This window comes from Parambassis ranga, unplaced genomic scaffold (genome assembly GCF_900634625.1).
Source record: "Parambassis ranga unplaced genomic scaffold, fParRan2.1 scaffold_122_arrow_ctg1, whole genome shotgun sequence".
Lineage (NCBI taxonomy): Eukaryota > Metazoa > Chordata > Actinopteri > Ambassidae > Parambassis > Parambassis ranga.
Window position 1 is genome coordinate 1 of NW_021144700.1, and position 22,308 is coordinate 22,308.

Here is a 22,308-nt window from a genome sequence, read left to right on the forward strand (position 1 = left end):
TGCTGTGGAGAGGGGTTATAAATGAAGAGTACAAGATTTGGAAGAAAAACACCCCTTTCCTGTATGACCTGGTGATGACCCATGCCCTGGAGTGGCCCAGCCTCACTGTGCAGTGGCTGCCAGATGTCAACAGGTATTTCACATTTCTCCATCCTACAGTTCATGAAACTTTTAAACAACAGTCTTACTCTCAGTGATAAGATTTGTATATATGATGAATGTTAATCATTGCCACTGAGTGCCAACACAAACTTGTGTCTGTGTTGTTGACAGGTCAGAGGGGAAGGACTACACAGTTCACAGGCTGGTTTTGGGGACTCACACATCAGAGCAGAACCACCTTGTAATTGCAAGCGTCCAGGTACCAAATGATGATGCCCAGTTTGATGCTCACACTATGACAGCGAGAAAGGAGGTAAGTGTCCGAGCCATCCTGCCAGTATGCTGTACATTGAATTAGGGCCCTATGATTTCCGCGATCACGGATGATGTATTTCAGTGGTGACTCTGGTCAGAATCAGAATTCCTTTATATATTCCTGAGGGAAAATGATTTAAGATTAAGATTTGTCCCACAGTGGGGACGTTGTGTTACTGCAACAGCACAGACACAGAAATAAAAGTAGGACAAGATAAAAAATATAAAGTAAAACTACCAATAAAGATACAAGAGAATTAAAATAAGAACATATAACAGTTAGTGCACAGATGAGGCGAGTAGGTGGGAAACTTGTAGAGAGAGCTGCTCACAGGGACTAACTGTTCCTACAGCTGAAATCAAATGTTTGGTTGTTTTATAATAAGTCGACTAAAGTTTCATCACTTGCTGCTTGTTTTTGATGCACTCTGTATGTAACCATATTGAGTGTGTCGCCTCAATAAATTCTAAGTTCTATTCAATTTAGTCATTTACATTAAAAACAATGTTTTTGGTAGTAAAATGAGGTCACAACTTGGTATTCCCAAAAACTACACTATAAAACAGATTTCCCAAAAATTACAACAGAAAAAATGGAATTTGGGGAAAAAATAAAACGGATTTTATAGGGCCCTAACATTGTAAAAAAATATTGACCACATAGTTCTGTGACTGCAACCTTGTCAGAAACAATGATCTGATTTCACTTGCAGAGATGATGTGTAATGGGGCATGAGACTGACCTCCCAATATGTTTAGATTTTTAATTTTTAATGATGTAAGATACTGTATATTAAAATATAAATATACTAATGTAATATTACTATCCAACCATGTTTTTTTTATATCTATCAGTTACATTCACTGTTTGCTGAAATGTTGTTGTTGTGTCTTCCAGCAGGTATGTTGATGGGTGCTGTGCTGCGCTGTGTTTAGCTGAAGGACCACTGCTCTCCTGGTGTGTTACCAGAGGTAGTAATAGTATGTTAGCATGGCCACTGATCAGTTTAAAGGTACAGTCATTCTAAAATGTCAATATACAATTAAGCAAGTACACTGAAACATAATGGTGAACACAGTGATCTCAACTGCTATCAAACTGCACAAACACTTTATGATTATTAACAACTACCTGTATGAAATATAGTCTGAAGCTGTAACTCTGCCAGGTTGAGATTCAGTTAATTCATGTAAAGTTCAGGCTTTGGCATTGTGGAGAAGCAAAATGCACATATCTGCTAGTAGCAACAAAGGGTCTTCAGTGTCAGATGTAAAGCTAAGTGAGGGTTAGCTGTGAGCAACAGTTATAATGATGTGACATTTTACAGATTTCACTAGAGATTCTTTTCATTTGCACAATAGTTTCTATCAATATCTAAAATCAAACAAACAACAATTTGTATGACTTTCAATGTTTGACCTGATTGGACACTAGCTTGTGATAACTGGTTATATGCAGGTAGATCTTCCAATCACAAATATTTTTGGAAAGTGCTTTGGGACAACTTCCAGGTGTCCGGGTAAATATTTACTGCAACTAAAGTGTCTATGGCTGTGTAATAGGCCTTTTTAACTGCCTTGCCAGAGTTTGGTGGATTTGGTTCAGTCAGTGGGAAGATAGAGATTGAGATCAAGATCAACCATGAAGGAGAGGTGAACCGAGCACGCTACATGCCCCAGAATCCTTGCATCATCGCCACCAAGACTCCCACGTCTGATGTGCTGGTCTTCGACTATAATAAGCACCCTAAGCCAGGTCAGGTCACGTTTGTGCACTTACGTGTGTGGTGAAATACCCAAATGTTTATGTCCAACAGAAAGTGAAGATGTCTGTTTTTTGTGTAGATCCCAGTGGGGAGTGCAGTCCTGACTTGAGGCTTAAAGGGCACCAGAAAGAAGGTTATGGCCTTTCCTGGAATCCAAACCTCAGTGGTAATTTACTCAGTGCCTCTGATGACCATGTGAGTGACTTGGTAAAATTCAGCAGTCATTCTGACTCAGCAATCAAGTGTTCTAGTGTTGTATTAGAACAAAATAGAAAAGGAAAAATGGAATGTCCTTTTTTATGCTCTCTAGACCATCTGTCTATGGGACATAGGGGGGAGCCTGAAGGAGGGGAAGGTTCTGGATGCCAAAACCATCTTCACTGGCCACACTGCAGTAGTGGAGGACGTTTCCTGGCATTTGCTTCATGAATCCCTGTTTGGCTCAGTTGCTGATGATCAGAAATTAATGATGTAAGTGATAATATTAGTCTGCTTTGACTTTTCTATAACAAAGTTACCGCTGGTTATGACCTTCCTATATCCTCCACCAGATGGGACACTCGATCTAACAACACATCCAAAGCCAGCCACTCAGTAGATGCTCACACTGCTGAGGTCAACTGTCTCAGCTTCAACCCTTACAGCGAGTTCATTCTGGCCACTGGTTCTGCTGATAAGGTAAAATAAAGACAAAATGTGACTCTGTTTTTAAAAGGGCCCCTCTAAGAGACACAGGCTCTCTGAAGCTATCCACCTGTCAGGTGGGATATTCCATCAGATGTTTATTTTTCAGAACTTCTTGTAGTTTTCAAACATTGCTGGCATGCAAATAAGACCGTTTTATTTATTTATTCATTGATTCATTCAAAAACTACCACTTTTAATGACTTTGTACTGTAAGTGATCTGCATCTATATTATTATCATGTATATCTTACACAGCACCATCATTTTTGGGTTGTAGGGTGATTAAAAACAACACAACAATGCTTGTTTTGTTGTTTCAGACGGTTGCACTGTGGGACCTGAGGAACCTTAAACTGAAGCTCCATTCCTTTGAGTCTCATAGAGATGAAATTTTCCAGGTAACAGTGATCAGCCGCAACTGACTGACAGCTAGGGTCATAGCACCTGTCACGAAACTTTGTATTGGAAATAGGATAAGATGTTTTATACTAGGCACTAAAATATCTCTACTTAGCACATAGAGGTGATTTATGATGTGAGCACTGCATTGACCTTTCAGTGATGCCTGTCCTCTTCATTAGGTACAGTGGTCTCCTCACAATGAGACAATCCTGGCCTCCAGTGGAACTGACCGACGCCTCAACGTCTGGGATCTCAGGTTCAAACTGTTCACAAAATCCACTTACTTATTCGAAACAGTGTCTCAATGTTAGTTTATCATGACAAAACATGTACAGAGGATGTTGATATTTGTTCTATTATTAGGACATTTACTCATCACCTTCAAAGTTGGAGTGGTGAACATGTGAATGTTGGGTTTTAAGTCTGATCAAACCAACATTAAAAAGGTCTTAAAAAGTCTTAATGTGGCTTCCCTGATCCTGCAGATACCCTGCAACAAACAGCAGCCTGTTTGGCTTAAGGCAATGGAGTGATGTCCGTGTACAAACTAATAGCTCTGTATTTGGTCACTACAAGGTCCAGATGTTGGGCTTGGAAGCTGCTGCAACCTCCATGTATTTTACTGACAAATTGATAGAATGACTGAGGTTTTCTTTTCCAGTAAAATTGGGGAGGAGCAGTCTGCAGAGGATGCCGAGGATGGTCCCCCAGAGCTCCTGGTAGGTGCTGTCTAGCTTTGTAGCTTTCAGGTTGATCAGATCTTTGTTAAGTCAGTAACTACAAAAACCTTCAGCATGTCATGTGAAGAACCTTAGAGTGCCCTACTGTGTGAATAATATGTCCCAATATCTACTTATGCACTGTATATTGTATACAATAGTGTTCTATATTAAACCAGGCCTAACAACTGGGCAAAATACACTCAACAAAAATATAAACGCAACACTTTTGTTTTTGCTCCCATGTTTCATGAGATGGACTTGAAGATCTAAACTTCATTCCAGATACACAATATTACCATTCCTCTCAAACATTGTTCACAAATCTGTCTAAATGTGTGATAGTGAGCACTTCTGCTTTGCTGAGATAATCCATCCCACCTCACAGGTGTGCCACATCAAGATGCTGATCTGACATCATGATTAGTGCACAGGTGTACCTCAAACTGCCCACAATAAAAGGCCACCCTGAAATGTGCAGTTTTGTCTCACAGCAAAATGCCACAGATGCCACAAGCATTGAGGGAGCGTGCAATTGGCATGCTGACAGCAGGAATGTCAACCAGATCTGTTGCTCGTGCATTGAATGTTCATTTCTCCACCATAAGCCGTCTCCAGGGCGTTTCAGAGAATATGGCAGTACATCCAACCGGCCTCACAACCGCAGACCACGAGTAACCACACCAGCCCAGGACCTCCACATCCAGCAGGTTCACCTCCGAGATCGTCTGAGACCAGCCACTCAGACAGCTGCTGAAACAATTGGTTTGCATAACCAAACAATTTCTGCACAAACTGTCAGAAACCGTCTCAGGGAAGCTCAACTGCATGCTCGTCGTCCTCATCAGGGTCTTAACCTGACTCCAGATCGTCGCCGTAACAGACTTGAGTGGGCAAATGCTCACATTCGATGGCGTCTAGCACGTTGGAGAGGTGTTCTCTTCACGGATGAATCTCGGTTTACATTGTTCAGGGCAGATGGCAGACAGCGTGTGTGGCGTCGTGTGGGTGAGCGCTTTGCTGATGTCAATGTTGTGGATCGCGTGGCCCATGGTGGTGGTGGGGTCATGGTATGGGCAGGCATCTGTTATGGACGAAGAACACAGGTGCATTTTATTGATGGCATTTTGAATGCACAGAGATACCGTGATGAGATCCTGAGGCCCATTGTTGTGCCATACATCCATGAACATCACCTCATGTTTCAGCAAGATAATGCACGGCCCCATGTTGCAAGGATCTGTACACAATTCTTGGAAGCTGAAAATGTCCCAGTTCTTGCATGGCCAGCATACTCACCGGACATGTCACCCATTGAACATGTTTGGGATGTGCTTGACCGGCGTATACGACAGCGTGCACCAGTTCCCACTAATATCCAGCAACTTCGCACAGCCATTGAAGAGGAGTGGACCAACATTCCACAGGCCACAATAGACAATCCGATAAACTCTATGCGAAGAAGATGTGTTGCACTGCATGAGGCAAATGGTGGTCACACCAGATACTGACTGGTTCTTAGTCCCCAGACCGCCAATAAAGCAGAAACAAAATGCACATTTCAGGGTGGCCTTTTATTGTGGCAGTTTGAGGTACACCTGTGCACTAATCATGATGTCAGATCAGCATCTTGATGTGGCACACCTGTGAGGTGGGATGGATTATCTCAGCAAAGCAGAAGTGCTCACTATCACACATTTAGACAGATTTGTGAACAATGTTTGAGAGGAATGGTAATATTGTGTATCTGGAATGAAGTTTAGATCTTCAAGTCCATCTCATGAAACATGGGAGCAAAAACAAAAGTGTTGCGTTTATATTTTTGTTGAGTGTAAATGTACCGTGTTAGTACTAAGCTATTCAAATAATGCACAGCTTCATATGTTCTTGTTTGTATTTTAAACGTGTGCAAAGAACAGTGAGTAGGCTGGAGATGCAATTATAAACAAGTGATACTATCCGTTCACAACAATATGTTGGATTTATGTTTATTTAAATTAGAGGTCAACCAATTTTTTTTCTATGACTGTTACTGATATTTAGAAATCAGGGAAGCTGATTTTGTGTTTTCAATATTATAAAATATGGTGGTATTTCACTGCACCTGGCCTTCCCTGGTGTCAGGGAAATGCTGTTGAACTGGGGTAATTTGGACAAATTATGCCATGTGCTTAAACATATTACATGTGCGTATATTACCGGTACTTGTTTTCCCCTCACCTTAACCAACTTCCAGCCTCACCACTAAACATAGATCCAGTCAGCCTCCACTGAACTAAGCCACTAGTGGCTGTATTTAAAAGATATGTTTGAATTCAGAGGGCCCAAAAACAATTGGTGGATATACATAGCAGAGCAATCTGAGTGGGCCTTAAACAGCTGCTGGCAGGAATTTACTAGCAGTGACGTGTAGAGGCAGCAGTGTTACCAGGAGCTATATCTGCATTCTTCATCAAAATGGCACCACCTAGATATTGAGAGACAACTCATTGCATGAGTACTTTAAAAGCACTTAAAACTTAAATAGGATTGTTGATGTAGCACTTCTACTATATATTTTCTGGGTAATTGTACTTAAGTACCAAGCTTCAGTACTTCCTCCACCACTGCTTCTCACTTTTCTTAAAGTTAGCTACACAGTACTGTTGCAGACCCCCTAGGGTTCACCGTTGAAGACCTCTGGTGTTTCAAAATGTCAAAATTTTGACTGTTCATTCTTACGCTTGATGTGTAATCTATGTCTCTGTCTCCATCAGTTCATCCATGGTGGACACACAGCTAAGATCTCTGACTTCTCATGGAACCCCAATGAACCCTGGATTATCTGCTCTGTATCTGAGGACAATATCATGCAAGTCTGGCAGATGGTGAATACATTACACACACTTGTGTCATTAATCTATCCAATGTATTTAATTCAGTGCAAGTTAGGAAGGATACAAGCCAACTTGAGTGTGCATTTCCTGAGGTAAATGTAAGAGCTGGTTATTGGTTAAATCACTCAGCACTTACACACAGCTGATGAGTAGTATAATGATAAACATGTAAAGCGGCTTTATAACAAATATTAATATTGTCATGATGTAAATAGGCGAGTCATCAGAGTACATGTTGACAAGTACTTTTCAGGTTTTCTTTTGCTTTTACAGTCATCACATTTCCAAATAGGGTGTAAAAAAAATACTTACTTTTTTAAGCAGGTGTTAAAAATAGTTTTTAGTGCGCCTTAGTTGCATACACAGCTACAACAACCTGCAGCCAATAAGAATGGAGCATTCAGGCAACCCATGGAATAATACCACTGGCTTCTGTTGTTCTAGGCAGAGAATATCTACAACGATGAGGAGCCAGACAACACCCCTGCATCAGAGCTGGAGGCTCAGGGATCATAACCCAGCTCTACACAAATCTCTGCCCAAGCACAGCCCCTCCTCCGATCTCAGCCTGTCCCTTTCCTCCCAGGCTTATCTCAAGTGCATAAAGAAGCTTGGACTCCAGTCTTGCTAACAAACAGTTGGATTCAGTTTCACCTTGCTTACATTTCACTGTGGCCCTGCAACCCAAAAGCACAGAAGCACTTGGAATTGATAAGGATTAGAAATGCTCTCCCTGCTCAGGTGGTCATACTTCCACTGTTTTGAAATGGTATTGTGTGTGGTTCTGGGCCTTTTAACTGCAGAAATCTTTTATGTGCACGGTTTACATCACTGTAAATTCTGCTGAGCAGTTCAATTCAAAGGGCCCATTCAATGAAACATTTTGACAGTATGTAAATAGACTAACAGAGCCTGCTTCCCTGACCCCTGATCAACAGATCTGAGCAGTGAACTTGTGAAACCTGATCTTCTTCTGTCATGTCCAGGGACACACTTATAATTTTTCCACTGGTTAAGCACTTGTTGGCTGTTTATTTCGTTCTATCCAGCTGATGTCATTGCTGTCCATGGGACAAACATTCCCGGTTATTTCTCCATCCCACTTCAGTATTTGGCTTGTGGAAGCAGTTTGGGGTTGTATTAGTGCACTTGAGGAGTACTTTTTTCCTCCTGTTATTACATAATGTGAAATTAATGTTTTGTTTCCTGCACCACAAATTGCAATAAAGCTTTTATAACTTTTGAGAAATAAGTTTGTCATTTATGTAAAAATGTGGCTGAACAATCTCAGTAGGAAACCTTGAAACCTACCATCCATAGGAAATTGCACAACACCCAGTAATTTAGAGTGAAGAAATAAATCCGTTGTTGCAAATTCTACAAAATGTTTATTGAAAAGAAAGACAGGAGAATACGAACATTGTACAATCAAGGAAGGGTGTGGGCTCATCTTTTTTAGTAAAAATAAAGCTCTCCAAAGCTATAGTGACTCATGCCTCTTCTTTCACAGTTGGTCTCACCTAGAGGTAGATTCTGACTTTACCTGAGAGTCAGTCTGGGGCAACGCCAAAGAGTAAATAGCTTGAGCATGACTAAAACTACCGTACCTCCACCTGCACCTAGGAGGTGTCAAGTCCAGTTTGAAATCAGCTGCATGTGGAGGAGAGCGGCCAGGAGAGCTCAGATCACTTCTCCCATAGATCAGTCTACTTTCCTTACACATTAGTCATGTGATTCTCACATTTACTGTGTATTCATATGTTATCCTTTGCCACTACACAAACAGTCTCAATGTGTGGATATTCTATTCACGTTTCCAAATTTGTCTTTCAAAAATGATTTCGAATGAGAATGCAGGTTGAGCTCTTTGCAGAAGCTGCTGGGCATGCTGCGTAACACAAGCTGTATCATGAACTATTGCAGGGTTAAAGTTGAATGTTGCATTTAAACAGAATGTGCAAAGAATGTGAGTGGGTGAACTGACTTTGACCCAGCAAACACAATTCATCATTAGTACAACACCACAACCTCCAACAAGACTTGACCCCTGCTGATAGTTCTTATGTTCACCATATAAAGTGTACAGACACAGACATTTCCAGACTATCGTCCAAGTTTCTATTAATATGCATCAGTGTTAAAAAACATCTTTTTATTCAAACTCATTAGAAAAACAAATCACAAAGGAAATCAGTGTCAGTTCACTTATTTTGAGTAGAGACGTCTGTTTTTTCTAGCAAATTGACATCATCTGTCAAATGGGTAACTCCACTTCTCAATACAAACTGTTGAGCTGACCACATGGAAGTCTAATTACATGATTAGTTTTAAGTGGGACATTCACTGATTTTTTCCTCTTTCATCCTTTTGTTGCTTCCCTGATTAACAGCTGTATCACTTGTTTTATTTCACAACCTCACAAAAAAGAAAAGTTAAGTATGAGGGTTAAACAGGTTAAAACTGAGTTTGTTGTAATCCTTAAGATTAAAGTCTTTGCTCATTCACTGTGTGCAGGAACAGGAAACACAGCTGATCAAGAAGTCATCAACCTGATGAATCCTTCCTGATTATGGCCTTGCTCATGTGTAGAAAGGCCAGTCCACTAAATGGCAACAAAAACAGGGTTTGGTTTAAAATAATCTTAAGGATTGAGTTGAGAGATAACAACAACCAACCTCCAGTCCGGCGTAGCCTACTTCAGTTTTTTACATTGTATCCCTACTAACACATGAACCCATCACCCAAAAGCAAAATGGGAAACATGACACTTGCAAGACCACCCAACACTCACCATCCATCCACCTCTAGCACTAGGGAGCCACCTAATAGATATAACAAAATAGCCCTCTGATCATCTGTTTAACAGGCAGCCTGTGGCTTGATTAACACACAAGCCACTCAGAAGGAACATTTAGGGCTCAACCTTGACGTGCAAAGCTTTGACTGTACTGACTTTAAGGAAGTAAAACCAAAATACAGGAAGCCGTATGGTAGCTGTCACACTAAACCATCGTATACAGCATTGCACCACAGGAGACACATAAAGCAGTTTTTGTGTAGCTACCAAGTAAAGCTTTCCAAAAATCAGTTTAACATATCCAATGAAGGCTAGCCTATAACTGTTCATTTACTAAGTCTCACCTGTCTCTGGCATTGTAAGGCGTGGAGTAAGATTAATCCACACTTTTTGATTCAAAATGCTTTTGCCAATATGTCTAGTTTTTGTTTTATTTTGCAGAAGCAGGGCAATGGCTTTGTTTATGGACAAAAGGGCCATCTCAGTTTGACCAGATAAACAGATACCCCTAGTACCTAGTATGGCTGGTGCCATTCAGCATGCAGTATAGCTTATTGGGCAACTGTTGTTGCCATAGCATGTAGCCTACTAGCTAGGTAAGGTTGTAGGTTAGTGTGACAGATACAGCTGCTGACCAACTAGTGTTGTATGAGGTCACCATGCATTCCAAGCTTCAAACTATACAACCTATCATGATGATTACCTTTGCTCAGAGAAATAAAAATGATCTTACAATAAATAATGAATTCCCTGTGTTCAGTCCAGACACCCCTGACTTCTCAGATCACACTGTGACTGTAAGGCTCTGTTAGTACAAAGTGATCTCTAACAATATGCATTAAATATAAGCAAACTAGAATCCAAAGAAGTATGTGACACTACAGGAAAAGACCATGTGAGTAGCGAAAAGAGAAGTAGCAACCCAATTAGACTGAATAGCTTCAATTTGACTGCGTGAGAGTTTCCTATGAAATACACAAGTGCCAATTATTACAAATGGGGGCAAAGAGAATCCTTAATACAATCATTTAATTAATCTATCACACAAAAGGACATGGGTTCAGCTTCCAATCTGGACAGACAAGAATTAAAAAAGAACTGATATCTATCTCCATTGAAGATGTTTCCCTGGCTAGTTCTGAACTAGACTGAAGCTGAATGGAGCCCTGCTATCGCGCCAGGCCATGGTTACTCAGTCCTGCAGTGCGGCTGCTGTTTCTGCAGACTGGATGCTTGTCAGCAGAGCAGTGGTGGTTGTAACGGAAGCAGCTGGCATAGGGTCCATTTCAGGTGGTCTGGGAGCTTGGTGGACACCCCCTGTCTCATGCCCATCACCCTGAGCTGAATCCTCAGAATCTTCCTCCTCCTCCTCGTCCTCCTCCTCTTCCACTGAAGGCTGCCGTGGCTGGGCATCAGGAGGTGGCGCGGTCCCTTTGTCTCCCTGCTGGAGTAAGCTGAGCCGATTGTTGAGGTCATTCCTCTCCTTCTGCAGAGCTCGGCACAACCTCTCCAGGAGCTCCAGCTTCCCCTGCATGGCCTTGAAGTGGCCATCCCGCAGAGTTTTCTACAACACAACGCAATTTCAGTGAACATATTACCAATGATTCACACACATAACATATATCCAGTCATCACTGGCCCATCTGATGTGTGTGGAGGTGTATACAGTCATGTCTTTGTTAGTGGGCAAACTTACAAAATCAGCAGGGGTTCAAATATTTTTCCCTAACTGTAAGTGAATGTCCAAAAGCCTCAATTAACTGAGGCAATGTTGTGACTGATGAAGTCAAACAGGAAACTATTCAGGTTCCTGCTGCTAGATGTCCAAGCTACTGAATCATACAGGGCACTTAATATTCCTCATTTATTTATCTTATGGCATGGTAGAAAGTTCTATTTTGTTCTCTGCCTGCTTCACTCTCTCCATTCACCTCCTCTGCCATCTGCAGCAGGGCCTGGTTATTGCTCTCCCATTTGGTCCTCCACTGTGTCGTTTCCTTCTCCAGCTTCTTGATCTTCTTGGTCATCTAGAGGCAAATTCAGATATCTTACAACCAGCAGAGAAACCAGCAGGACACAAACATGATCACCCACTAACATGTGTCCCATTTCTTCGTGCCCCACCTTTTCCATCTCTTGTCTGAAAGTGGTGAAGACTTCGTTGCTTTTAGCCAGAGTGGTCTGAAACTCCTCAAACTTGTCCATGTATAGGGAGAGCTGAGATGATACGAGTAAGACGTTACACATAAGTAAACCTCCACCTTCCAAAGTAGGAAGTACATTGTTAATGTTCTGATCCAGGAACTCTATGCTCACCTGTTGTTTGAGCTGTGCTTCCTGCTCCTTCATCAGCTCACACTTACGTCTGGACTCTGTGGCGTCTTTCAGCAGCTGAAGCATGACAGCACAGCCAGTTTAGAGCATACGTGGTTTATTACAGGCTTTTGATGAATGTTCACATAAAGAAGATGTTCTCACAAAGTCTCTCTCACGCTGCTGCTTTTCCTCCACCTCCTTCATCATTTCGGTAATTCTCTGCAGCTTGGCGTCCATCAGTTGTTGTTGTAGCTCCTTATGCTTGAACACCTTGTCTATGTGCTGCAAGCAGGCCACAGACCACATTACAGTTAGGATGACTGACATGCAGTGTGCCACTGTGATGTATTAGTGATAAAAAAAGCTTTTGTCATAAATGCTTATTCAAAGTGTCTCAATTAAATTAAAAAAAAACCCTCTGCACAACCAGAAAACACAGCAAAACTTCCAAACATTTGGCTGATCTCTTAACATTCGATTTGCCCAGTGTAGGGAATACGTAAAAACACAAATAGTGAAACAGTAACATGTTGAGCTCCCATTTTTAACCTGTGAGCACTTGCAGAAATGTGAGATAAAGCTAATCCTTATTTAAAATAAAAGATATGTTTTTAACTGCATCATGGTACACAAAGACACGATAGGTCTTTCCACTAGCCACAGCCAGCCTGAGCCAGGAAATGTTATCTTAAACAGCCAGGAAGCTGAGGTACATTAGCAGTCTTACCTCTTCTCGGAGCTCATACTGCTCTATGAGCTTTTTTAACTTCTCAGCCAGCTCCATGTTCTCCTGCCTCAGCTTAGCATTGTGGGAGCTGTGCTGCTCCATCTGCACTTCAATATCACCCAAGGTCATCTGGAAGTGCAGCATGGCCTCTTTGCGCTGCTCCTCATACTCCCTGGACCGCTGAGCATTCTCCTCCTGACAGGTGGCAAAAGACAAGACTGTTAATAACACCTGCAAGTTGTTTCATATGAAAGAAGCAATTAGTAGGCATTAGTAGTTTTTATATGACTGCTTCTCATCTTCGGGTGATGCCTGTTCACATGGTCTTTTTTTAATATATTTTACAACACATAATGGCCAATGACCATCAACAATGGCAGCAGTTATAGTAGGTTGAGGTACCTTCAATGTCTTGTTGTGTCTCTGCAGCTCCCTACAAAGACTCTCCAGCTTGCTGCGAGCAAGGATGGCTTTGCTGTGCTCCCCCTGCAGGTGAACCTTCTCCTTTACAATCTGAGACTGCTTCTTCTGCAGGGCTTTTAGCTGCTTCTGCATACAGCGGCTCTCCTCCAACTGCACACAGTAAAAAACACATCACAAAACATCATTACATATCAACCTGGTTATATTTTTTAATCCTTATTTTAAGACCAGAAGTATCTTGGTACTGTTGTTGACCGATGATAGTACTAAACAATAAGTCTTCCAGGTAAACACTGTAGCTTCAGCCAGTCAGGTTCAGAAATTAAAGAGCTTTTTTCACACCACCACAGTGAAAGGGAATGTTCTTTTGACGGATTGCTAAGGGAAGTTTCTCATTTAATTATTACTTTTTGTTACTTTAGATAATACTTTATACTGTTCAAGGTGTTGTGGGGTGACAATACAAATCTGACTGCTTAGGCATTCATTACTCATCTTACCAGGTCTGCATATTTCTTGCAAAGAGCAGCCAATTTTTCCTCAGGAGTGGCAAGAGAGTTCAGGGCTTGCATTAAAAGTACAACCTCCTTCCCTGGAACATAAAACACAACAAAAAAACAAATAAAATAGTGAATATTGAAGCCCCTCAATTAAAATGTAACTTGAGACCTTTGACTGCTGTGATAAAAATGGTGAACTGGGGGACTGATGTACACTAGACATATAAAATAATAACTTACATTTGAGTTGTTTTCTTAAGACCCAAAGTGCTTGACAATGTTAGTGTACCAAACAAAAGCAAACAAACATCGGCTGAAGTAGTAAATATGAGAAGGGCACATAGGTTAAGGGGTATTAATAAATAGACAGAGCTGAATTTACTGACTCCAGAAAGGAGACTCTTTTATTTTCCTAAGAAACACTACTCTAAAATGATGTTCTTCAGCTTAAAGCTTATGTAAATGTAATATAAATTCCTTGTGCTGTTGATGAATTCAGGACACATTTATGATACTTTGGTTCAAAGTTATGCATTTGAATTTTGCTATAGCATTATAAACGTGTGTTATGAGTGCCCCCTACTGGTTGAAATACGGCAAGTTCAGATTCATTTTCTTTTAAAAGACATCAAGTACTAAATAAATGACATCACCACTGATAACAGTCACCACCACTGATAACAGTAAGAGAAACAAACATGCATGTCATCTTTGGGGTAACTGGAGCTTCACTGGGGTGGATTTTTTTTTTTCATTCAGATTCAGAGTTTATTGGCCCCAGGCACTTCTACTAAGTAGAAGTTTCACTTTTTGTTCCTATTGTAGCTTCTAAACTGATGCAGACTGTTCAACTCACCAGTTAACTCAAACACGAACACTAACTCGACACTACTGGTAGGAAATAATGTAATCATTCATCAGAAAAATATGGTTCAGTATTGTGGGTTGAAAAGACATTACTCTTGCAGTTAACTTTTTAATTAAATATACATATATATAGTTCAGATTATTGAGCATTGTCAACACTGATATGTTTCCGGGTGCTTGTTGAATTTGTTTCTGATTAGAGTGGAATAGAACCAGGGTAGTTTGTCGCCTTATTCAAATGTATTTTGCTGGTTATTAAATACAAATGCATGCATAAAACATTTCACCTGTCTGACCTCAGAATTAACTGCCCTAAAGCAAGTGACCAACCATTAATGTCAAGCCCTGGAACTGGTCTCAGTACTTCTACCTAAAGCCTTGTCCTCTCCAGTCTTCGCATCTCCTCCAGGATCAAGCTCTGCCTCCCCAAGGTCGCTGGGACTGTCCTCTCTGCCTGGAGTTTCTCCTCTCTCCTCCTCAGTGCAGCACAACCCCAAACCAAACTCTGTAACATCCTCCTAATAACACACACACACAAATGAGACGTGAAAGCACATACAGTACCTTGCTAAACAGACCTGGCAGTTTAGATGATTATCTCAGTTAATGACCTTAGTATTTTATGTCTGGTTGTACCAATATTAACAAGGTGTAGGAAAACAAACACAATGCACAGATATGCACTTCATTAAAAAGGTTCAACAAAATACAGGTTACATACTGAAACTTGAGATTTCAAAATCTGCCAATATAAATTACTTTTACTTAGTAAGAAAAGTTGCGACCAACACTTTTTAGCCTGACACTTTCAAATTACCCAACATGACATGACTACATGGAGAACATTAATGGAAACACAATGTAGCTAACACTTTACCTGACAGGGGCTGTCCAGGTTGAGTGGAGAGTCGCTGCCTCCCACTATTTTTCTACTGGCCACATCAATCTCACACACTCCTGTGGTTTCCATTAGTGTTGTTTAGAAACTGGAACTTTAGAAGAACAATATGTTAGAAAATCCATGACATTAGGTGTACTAATGAGTAGTGGAAGTCTCAATCAGTGGGCTGCTTTCAATAACAATGACAGAATGACATACAACCACACAATAAACTCAATAACACATAAACAAGGCATCACCGCCTGTGCCTACAGGAACAACATGTCATAGCATATTGTCATTCTGCTAATAGTAGACTCATTCACCTGGATCATTAACATCTTTTAAGCTTCAATTTCTGTCAAGCATGACAACATTCAATAAACAATTCGGTCAAGAAACTGTTTAGAAGCTACATTTTGCTGTACTATGTTAATTAAAGACCGACTAACTTTTCATCTTAGAAAGGGGCAACAATGCAAGCTTGGGCTTATGTGTATCAACAAGTGGCTTCAGTGACTCAAAATGACAAAAAGTCAATTTACTGGAAAACACAGAGTACTCTCCAGCCTTCCTTATTATCAAAATCTAAAACAAGAATCTGAGACTGTCCCTAAAGAAGTAAAAAACACAAAAGTACAGCACCATCAAGTGGAATTCACTTTGAAGTTGGCTTATCATTACAAAGTGACCTGTTTTATTTATGTTTGTACTATAGTATGTTACAAGGCTGATGTCATGTCTTTACAATAACAACACCAGACAGCCAAACCAACCACGTGTGTCTAACTGCAGCCTGACATTAGAATGCAGCAACGCTCACGACATCAACGTCAACTAATTGGATCTCAACCTAATATAAATGCACTTTAATTTTAGGACAAGCATGTGTTTAACAGTCTATAGATCAAGTCCTCTCTCCCCACTGTACACTTGATATACGTCTCAGGCCTCAAAGCACACACGGTTGTTTTCCTATCTTCAACTGAATGTGTTAGTTTTGAATATTCGCCTAAATGTACTCAATGTATCTGAAGTAGATGAAGATACCTGCATTTCGATCACTCCGACTAAAAAGTGACCTGGCTAAACAGTCACATACGGAAGTTACCGCTATCAAACTAGCCATGGCGGCTAATTGTGTGTATGACGTTAGCCACCAAAACCCTACTTTTAGAAGCCAAACAGTAGTCACGTCAATACGCAGCCTCACTTTTCAAAGAGCGAGTGTGTGGCTGTCCAGCGCGCTTTAAGCCTTGTAGGCCGAAGTGAGCTGAGGAGATATCTCCAGTGTATCTTGTAATATCAGAGCTCAGTTCGCGATAGTTTCCTGCATGACTAGCCGACTCTGCCGGACATGTAGTTAGCTGCCGTGTCATCAGTTCAGCTGCTACCTTCAGTGTGTGGAAACTCATTTAACACAGAGAGACAGCGTAACACTAAAACGAGTACAATGTGCCCTAATTATGTGCCATGCTGTATTTAATTTGTTTATATTTTCCTTGGTAAACTGGTGCGTTATTACCAAGTAATGCAAGCGGACATTACCGAACTTCAAAAAAGTTGAAAAAAATAAAAAGGAGCGCACCAACAGAAGTACTTCTCTTCAGCCGAATTAACGGTTGCATACTTTTGCGTTTACATTAGTCTTACCAGATGTAGAATGAGCAAAGTGGCTTTCCTGAACAAGAAAGCAAAAGTAAAGCTAACAGATTGCAGGGGGAGTCCGGTGTGACGTTCCATCGACTCAGGAGAACGGCGCGTACGGTTCCTGTTCATGTTAGCTTCTTAGCTAAACGCACAGCAAGCTTGTACCCATGTAAATTACCTTCTGGCAAAATGTGTAGTCTAAATACGTCCTGTCAGACATATCAGGTGTGATGTGGCTGGGTAATGAAGAGTACAAAGTGCAAATTAATACTAAAATGCCGAAGACGTGTAAAAGAGATTTCTAACGTAAGCTAACATTTGTTTGCTATTGTTAGCAGGGCTAATCCTGTGCTAACGGCTAGTTGGTGGCTAGCAGTGGAAGTGAAGTTAACTTCGGGATAATAAATGTGTAATGTAGGGAATACAAAACCTAAATATACAGGCCGATAGAGCTACATTGCGAACTGCGTTGAAGTTAAGTAAACCCCGTTCAGTACAATACAAGAAAAACCAATGCGTTTCAAACATACCTTAACGTTTACCTGTGTGTTTCCACCGTGGATCATCAAGTTAGATGCAGCAATCAGATAACAACTTCCGGTTAAATATTTTCAAAATATAATCTGTGTGGCGCGTGTTCGTGTCCACTTCTTTTATTTGATTTGATTTTCTTTTATTTATTTTTGCTACGTTTGATAAGATTACCCCTTCTCCAGCCTGTTGTTAGTTATTTCTACCGCAGTGTGGTTCCTATCTCAGTGTGTTAACGAGCCTCTGGTGCTTGTTGGTTTTGAGTTAGTTTGAATAAATTAAGATGAACTGATTTTACAGCAAATACGCATACTCACTATTTAATGACAGCCCCGTTCTGAATGTGCTTTTAACGTTTTAATTTGCAGGTGAAGGTTGCATCTTCGTATTTCCGGTAGTAGTTTAAAAACTTGATGCAGCTTAAGTAAAACCCCAAAGTAAAACCCCTTTGCCCCGCCGTCACAAAACAATGTTTACCGACCTATTTCATCCACTGAAAACATGTTTTTGCAACTTTTTATTCTGACGTCATCAAGTAGCCTCCAATAAGAGTCTTGGATGTTTAATGGAAACAGATTCTCCTATAAGGATAATGAATGAACCAATAATAAAAATAATTACAGTAAACATGATACAACAGAATTTAGGTCAGACCTCACGCTACGTCAGAGGACTACACATCCAGATGACACTGTTAGTAATACATCAGCTCTAATGAATGGCTCGCTTCCAAAAGGCATCAACACTTTCCTATGACACAAAAGGCTAACAGGTCACCTCCATGTCTGTGATTAAACCTCGGACTGTTTGCATCCTTTTCACAGAACTAATGCTGAACATTACACTATGCTGAACAGGCAGCAAAATGCTAGTGTAATCAAATGACAACATCTGTCCCATTGAAGTTCACAAAAGCACACACAGAGAGCAGCCATAGAGCCAGAGGAGCTGTATGTCAGGGGGGTGTGTGTCCCAATGACACCCAGCTATGCCCTTTGAAAGGCACATGAAATGGAAGGTCATGGATCTGTTATCCTGAACTAATCCAACAGTTTCAATGAACAGAGGCACAACAAGTTGTCCACATTTGAATCCAGCTAACACAAACTCTGTCTAACGCTCTGGGAAACGAAACGGTGGTAGGGTAGTTGGGGCATACATGGGTTTGTTCTGAGAATAGAATTCATGCCCCTATTTTGAAACATTTGATTGAAATTGAAATGTGTATTTCTAAACCCAATCCAAGATTTTTCCACCCACAGGATTTGCCCACTGTTGACCAGCCTATGTTGCAAAGATAAATGGAAAATTTGGAATCCTTATGAACGTACAGTCTCGGGACATAAACAACCCTAACAATTTACATTTTGTGGAAATTAGTTTCCATTCTGATCACTGGCACAACTTGAAAGTTTAAAGTTTAATACATCTGAATGACAACCAGCTAATGCAGCTAATCCTAACATATCCACACACCAGTGCTTGAGCATAAGAAAAAGACATACTGCACAAAGCTGGGTAAAGAATGGATAAATATGGGTCTCTCTTCCTATCTTTTACAACCTTTACCACAGTGTAACGTTCTGTATCAACCTGTAGACCTGGCGTAGAACCTCAGGTTACCATTAGAGGGCGCCAGTGTTGTTTGGTTGAGATTTTGTCACAGTTAAGCGAATCGTAGTAAACAGGGAGGCCAACATTTTATTGGGCAAATGTACCTTCCCTAGATATGGTATACAATAATTTGTAGCACCAAATGCATGTAAAACAAGGGTGCCCCCCCAGGACTGAAGAGACCTGCACCAAAACTAGTTTATTTATATTGTAGGAATGAATGGTGGCAATGAATGAATTACATGAATGAAATGTGAGTAAATAAAATAAAATAAAAATATGAAAGTAGTACATTTTGAAAAAATCTATAATTATAAAATGATATCTACAGGCAGTAACACCTATAGCCTACATACCGAATTTTCAACAAGAGAGGTCAGTGGTATAGTGGCAGATAGACACAGCTTCTGCCATGTCAACCGGTTTTCTATTACATCCTTTGGTATTAGATTGGATATCTGCAAATAAGTCACTGATTTTTATTTTATCTTTTATTCATTAGATGAAAATATGATCATAAATATTTTAAATCAAACAGTCGAGTTTGGACTTGGATATTATATAGTTTGCAATTAAATGAATGTCTTAGCGGCTCAAATTAGGAATGAACATCCATTTGGTTTAAATGTTTCTGCTGCTTTGTTGTGGAATTATATGAGAACACATTCCCATGGCTCCTCACCCGGCGCTGCTGGATCGTAATTTTAACTGGGAAGTCTTTGCTCAAACAGCCAATAGGAGCAGGGCTGTGTGCTGAAACAAGAATCCTATTGGCTCACAGTGGTAGATTATTGTCAAATTGACCTTCGATTGGCCGCCGCGTTGCCCAAGCATCCAGTCTCCGCCCATTTTTTCCTCCAGAGTGAGAACGTCGTCTTCTGTCCAGACCAGAGGGAAAAAACGTCGGAAAGAGAGTGAGGGGTGGACGGAGGTCTGGCAGCGGAACAGGGGCAGTTTGGCTGTTCCACTGGGATAACGATACTTATTTCAGGACACGATAACGACAGCCGTCCTCGGCGCTCCCTTCACGGTACGTTCTCCTTTGCTTTGTTGTTGAGTGGCTCACAGTTGAACTGAGCCCACCGCTGTGAGACTCTCTGGTGTCAAATGACAGCAGATCATGTTCTTTTCATTTTCTTTCCATTTACTAAGGCTTTGGGCGGATGAAGCTACAAACAATAGACCCATAGTCCATTATGAAGTCTTGGCTACTTTGTTGTCTTCTTCTGGTGTCTCCTGGCGTGTCAGAGAGCCTACATTGTGGCTGTAAAGAAAACACTGTTAAGTTTACACAACGGGTGTTTAAACTACCTGCACCGAGGATGACCGAGAGAGAGAGAGCGGCTCCAGCACCGCGCTGACCCCAGGCCCAGGCAAGGCACACAGGGTTCTGACAGACTGACACACGGATGTCACAGCTGCCCAGTTCTATATATAGGAGTGAATTTACCTTGTTGGATGTTAAGATTAGCCTGACTCTGACTTAATTTTGCATAAATGCTCAAACCTGTGTCCATGAAGTCTGCTGTCCATCCATGGATGATAATGGCTGCAGCAGAGGATGAAATGTAGAAACCAGTGCAGTTGGGGATGGACTCACACTCAGAACAGAAACTGAAAAAACATCTGTAATGATGAATAGGTACTACTACTAAGAGATGCCTCTAAGTCAGCCAGTACTTTCTTCTGCTGGAGGTTTGTACATTCCAGGATTAAGCATTGTTCTGTTTGAAGTTACATCCCTGGAGATCTAGAGAACAAAGTAGGTCATGCAATCATTAGTGGACTTCCAGAGCAGTGAAGAACTGACGGAAGATGTCAGACACCTAAATACATTTCAGCACAACTTATTGTATTTGAACAGATTTGTGATGTTTGTGCACTACATTCCAGCAACAGGAGCAGTCAGTCAGTATGTTCTGAGTGGACTCTCGCCTGGCGAATTACACTGCTGCCAGTTTTAATTATGATGCTGCTTTCTTTGCTCAGCAGGCAGGGCTGGTGTGATTGAGACAAAGACAGGCTCTTCAGTCAGCATTGCTTCCAGGTGTGTTTCTGAAATCGGTTAAATGTGCCTCTGACCACATTCTAGTAGTAGAAGCAACAGGAGGCTCTAAACTGGGTTGTAGGGTGTGTGGAATGGAACGCCTGATGTGAAGGTTGCACTCCAATGGGTATTGCTGCTTTTTGTCACTGCTTGCCCTGATGAACTGCCATGACGTTTCACACAGCAGACACTGACAGTCACACACTGGCACACAGGCTGCGAACTGAAGGGTGAGTTATTGTGTGTGGTTGCCATGGCAACAGTTTCTAAAGGCAAATGAAAAGAACAAGTGCCATGTGCTCCTGATTCAGAAACTGTGGCAGATATTTTAGAGCGTGTGTACTTTGACTGGTTTGACTCAATGAATGTCTTCTACTAACTTTCCACTAGACCGCAGGAGTCAAAGCCTGCTGACTTCACGGAAACGGTGTCTTTCATTTATAAAGCACAGGTGTAAATGACCAGAATAACAACGGCCAGACATTCCTGCATGCTGACTCCCCGTCACTCTCAGTTCACTTACATTACATTAGTAACATCTGTGCACTTCCCATGTTGTGTTGGGCATCAAAAACCGAGAATAGTCTCTAAAATTCAGACATCAGACAGTCACAACCTGCATTGTGTGATTTCAAAAAGGTTAGAAAAACAATGGCAATTGTATTAATGACAAATTGAGACTGACAAAGTCATACATAAACTGATTACCTGAAGTTATTGCTGCTGTAGTTTGTTGTACACCCTAAGACCTTTTTGTTAAATACAGTGGTGCTTGAAAGTTTGTGAACCCTTTTAAAATGTTCTATAATGTAGTATAAATATCACCCAAAACATCAGTAGATTCCCGAAAGTCCGAAGAGTAGACAAAGAGGAAGAAAATCAGACAAATAAAATAGAATTATTATACTTTAATCAAATATAAAAATATCAAAGTCTTTAATAACTTATTTGAAATGATGGAAGTTCTAGGCCACTATTAAAATCCACTCCTAGAGGGGTCTACAAAGACCACTGCAAAAACGAGATGTGTAATAGTCCACACGGTCACAAAAGAATCCGGAGTGAGTTCTGATTAACTCAAGGCTCTCTC

General features: G+C 40.9%; 1 protein-coding gene, 1 long non-coding RNA gene and 1 pseudogene across 4 annotated transcripts; 1 reads left to right on the plus strand and 2 right to left on the minus strand.

Moving 5' to 3' along the window:
* Positions 1-18: 18 nt before the first annotated feature.
* On the plus strand, positions 19-7,890 carry LOC114429372 (histone-binding protein RBBP7-like; annotated as a pseudogene).
* Positions 7,891-9,624: 1,734 nt separating this feature from the next.
* LOC114429371 (uncharacterized) lies at positions 9,625-21,842 on the minus strand. Its single transcript, XR_003669683.1, has 3 exons — positions 21,832-21,842; positions 18,540-18,543; positions 9,625-9,743 (listed from the first exon to the last, which is right to left on the minus strand). It is a non-coding gene; the product is annotated as an uncharacterized LOC114429371 (long non-coding RNA).
* LOC114429369 (gamma-taxilin-like) lies at positions 10,678-17,619 on the minus strand. Of its 3 annotated transcripts, none has more exons than XM_028398247.1 (11): positions 17,557-17,619; positions 15,374-15,488; positions 14,867-15,014; positions 13,630-13,721; positions 13,109-13,279; positions 12,707-12,901; positions 12,142-12,261; positions 11,980-12,054; positions 11,788-11,880; positions 11,595-11,690; positions 10,678-11,227 (listed from the first exon to the last, which is right to left on the minus strand). In XM_028398247.1, the coding sequence occupies exons 2-11, from the start codon at positions 15,464-15,466 to the stop codon at positions 10,856-10,858; spliced, it is 1,455 nt and encodes a 484-aa protein (XP_028254048.1). In that variant the 5' UTR covers positions 15,467-15,488; positions 17,557-17,619; the 3' UTR covers positions 10,678-10,855. The 3 variants fall into 3 exon arrangements, with proteins under 3 accessions (XP_028254048.1, XP_028254049.1, XP_028254050.1); XM_028398248.1 differs by having other exon boundaries at positions 17,569-17,604; XM_028398249.1 differs by lacking the exon at positions 17,557-17,619 and adding an exon at positions 17,030-17,171.
* Positions 21,843-22,308: the final 466 nt, after the last annotated feature.

What these genes read in the sequence shown, in the direction of transcription:
- LOC114429369 (XM_028398247.1), bottom strand. Translation starts at nt 15,466, where the DNA reads ATGGAAACCACAGGAGTGTGTGAGATTGATGTGGCCAGTAGAAAAATA. An exon ending in AGTATGAGCTCCGAGAAGAG is followed by an intron (nt 12,262 to 12,706) that starts GTAAGACTGCTA and finishes GCCTGCTTGCAG; the next exon opens with CACATAGACAAGGTGTTCAA. An exon ending in TGCTGCAGATGGCAGAGGAG is followed by an intron (nt 11,228 to 11,594) that starts GTGAATGGAGAG and finishes GTTGTGTTGTAG; the next exon opens with AAAACTCTGCGGGATGGCCA.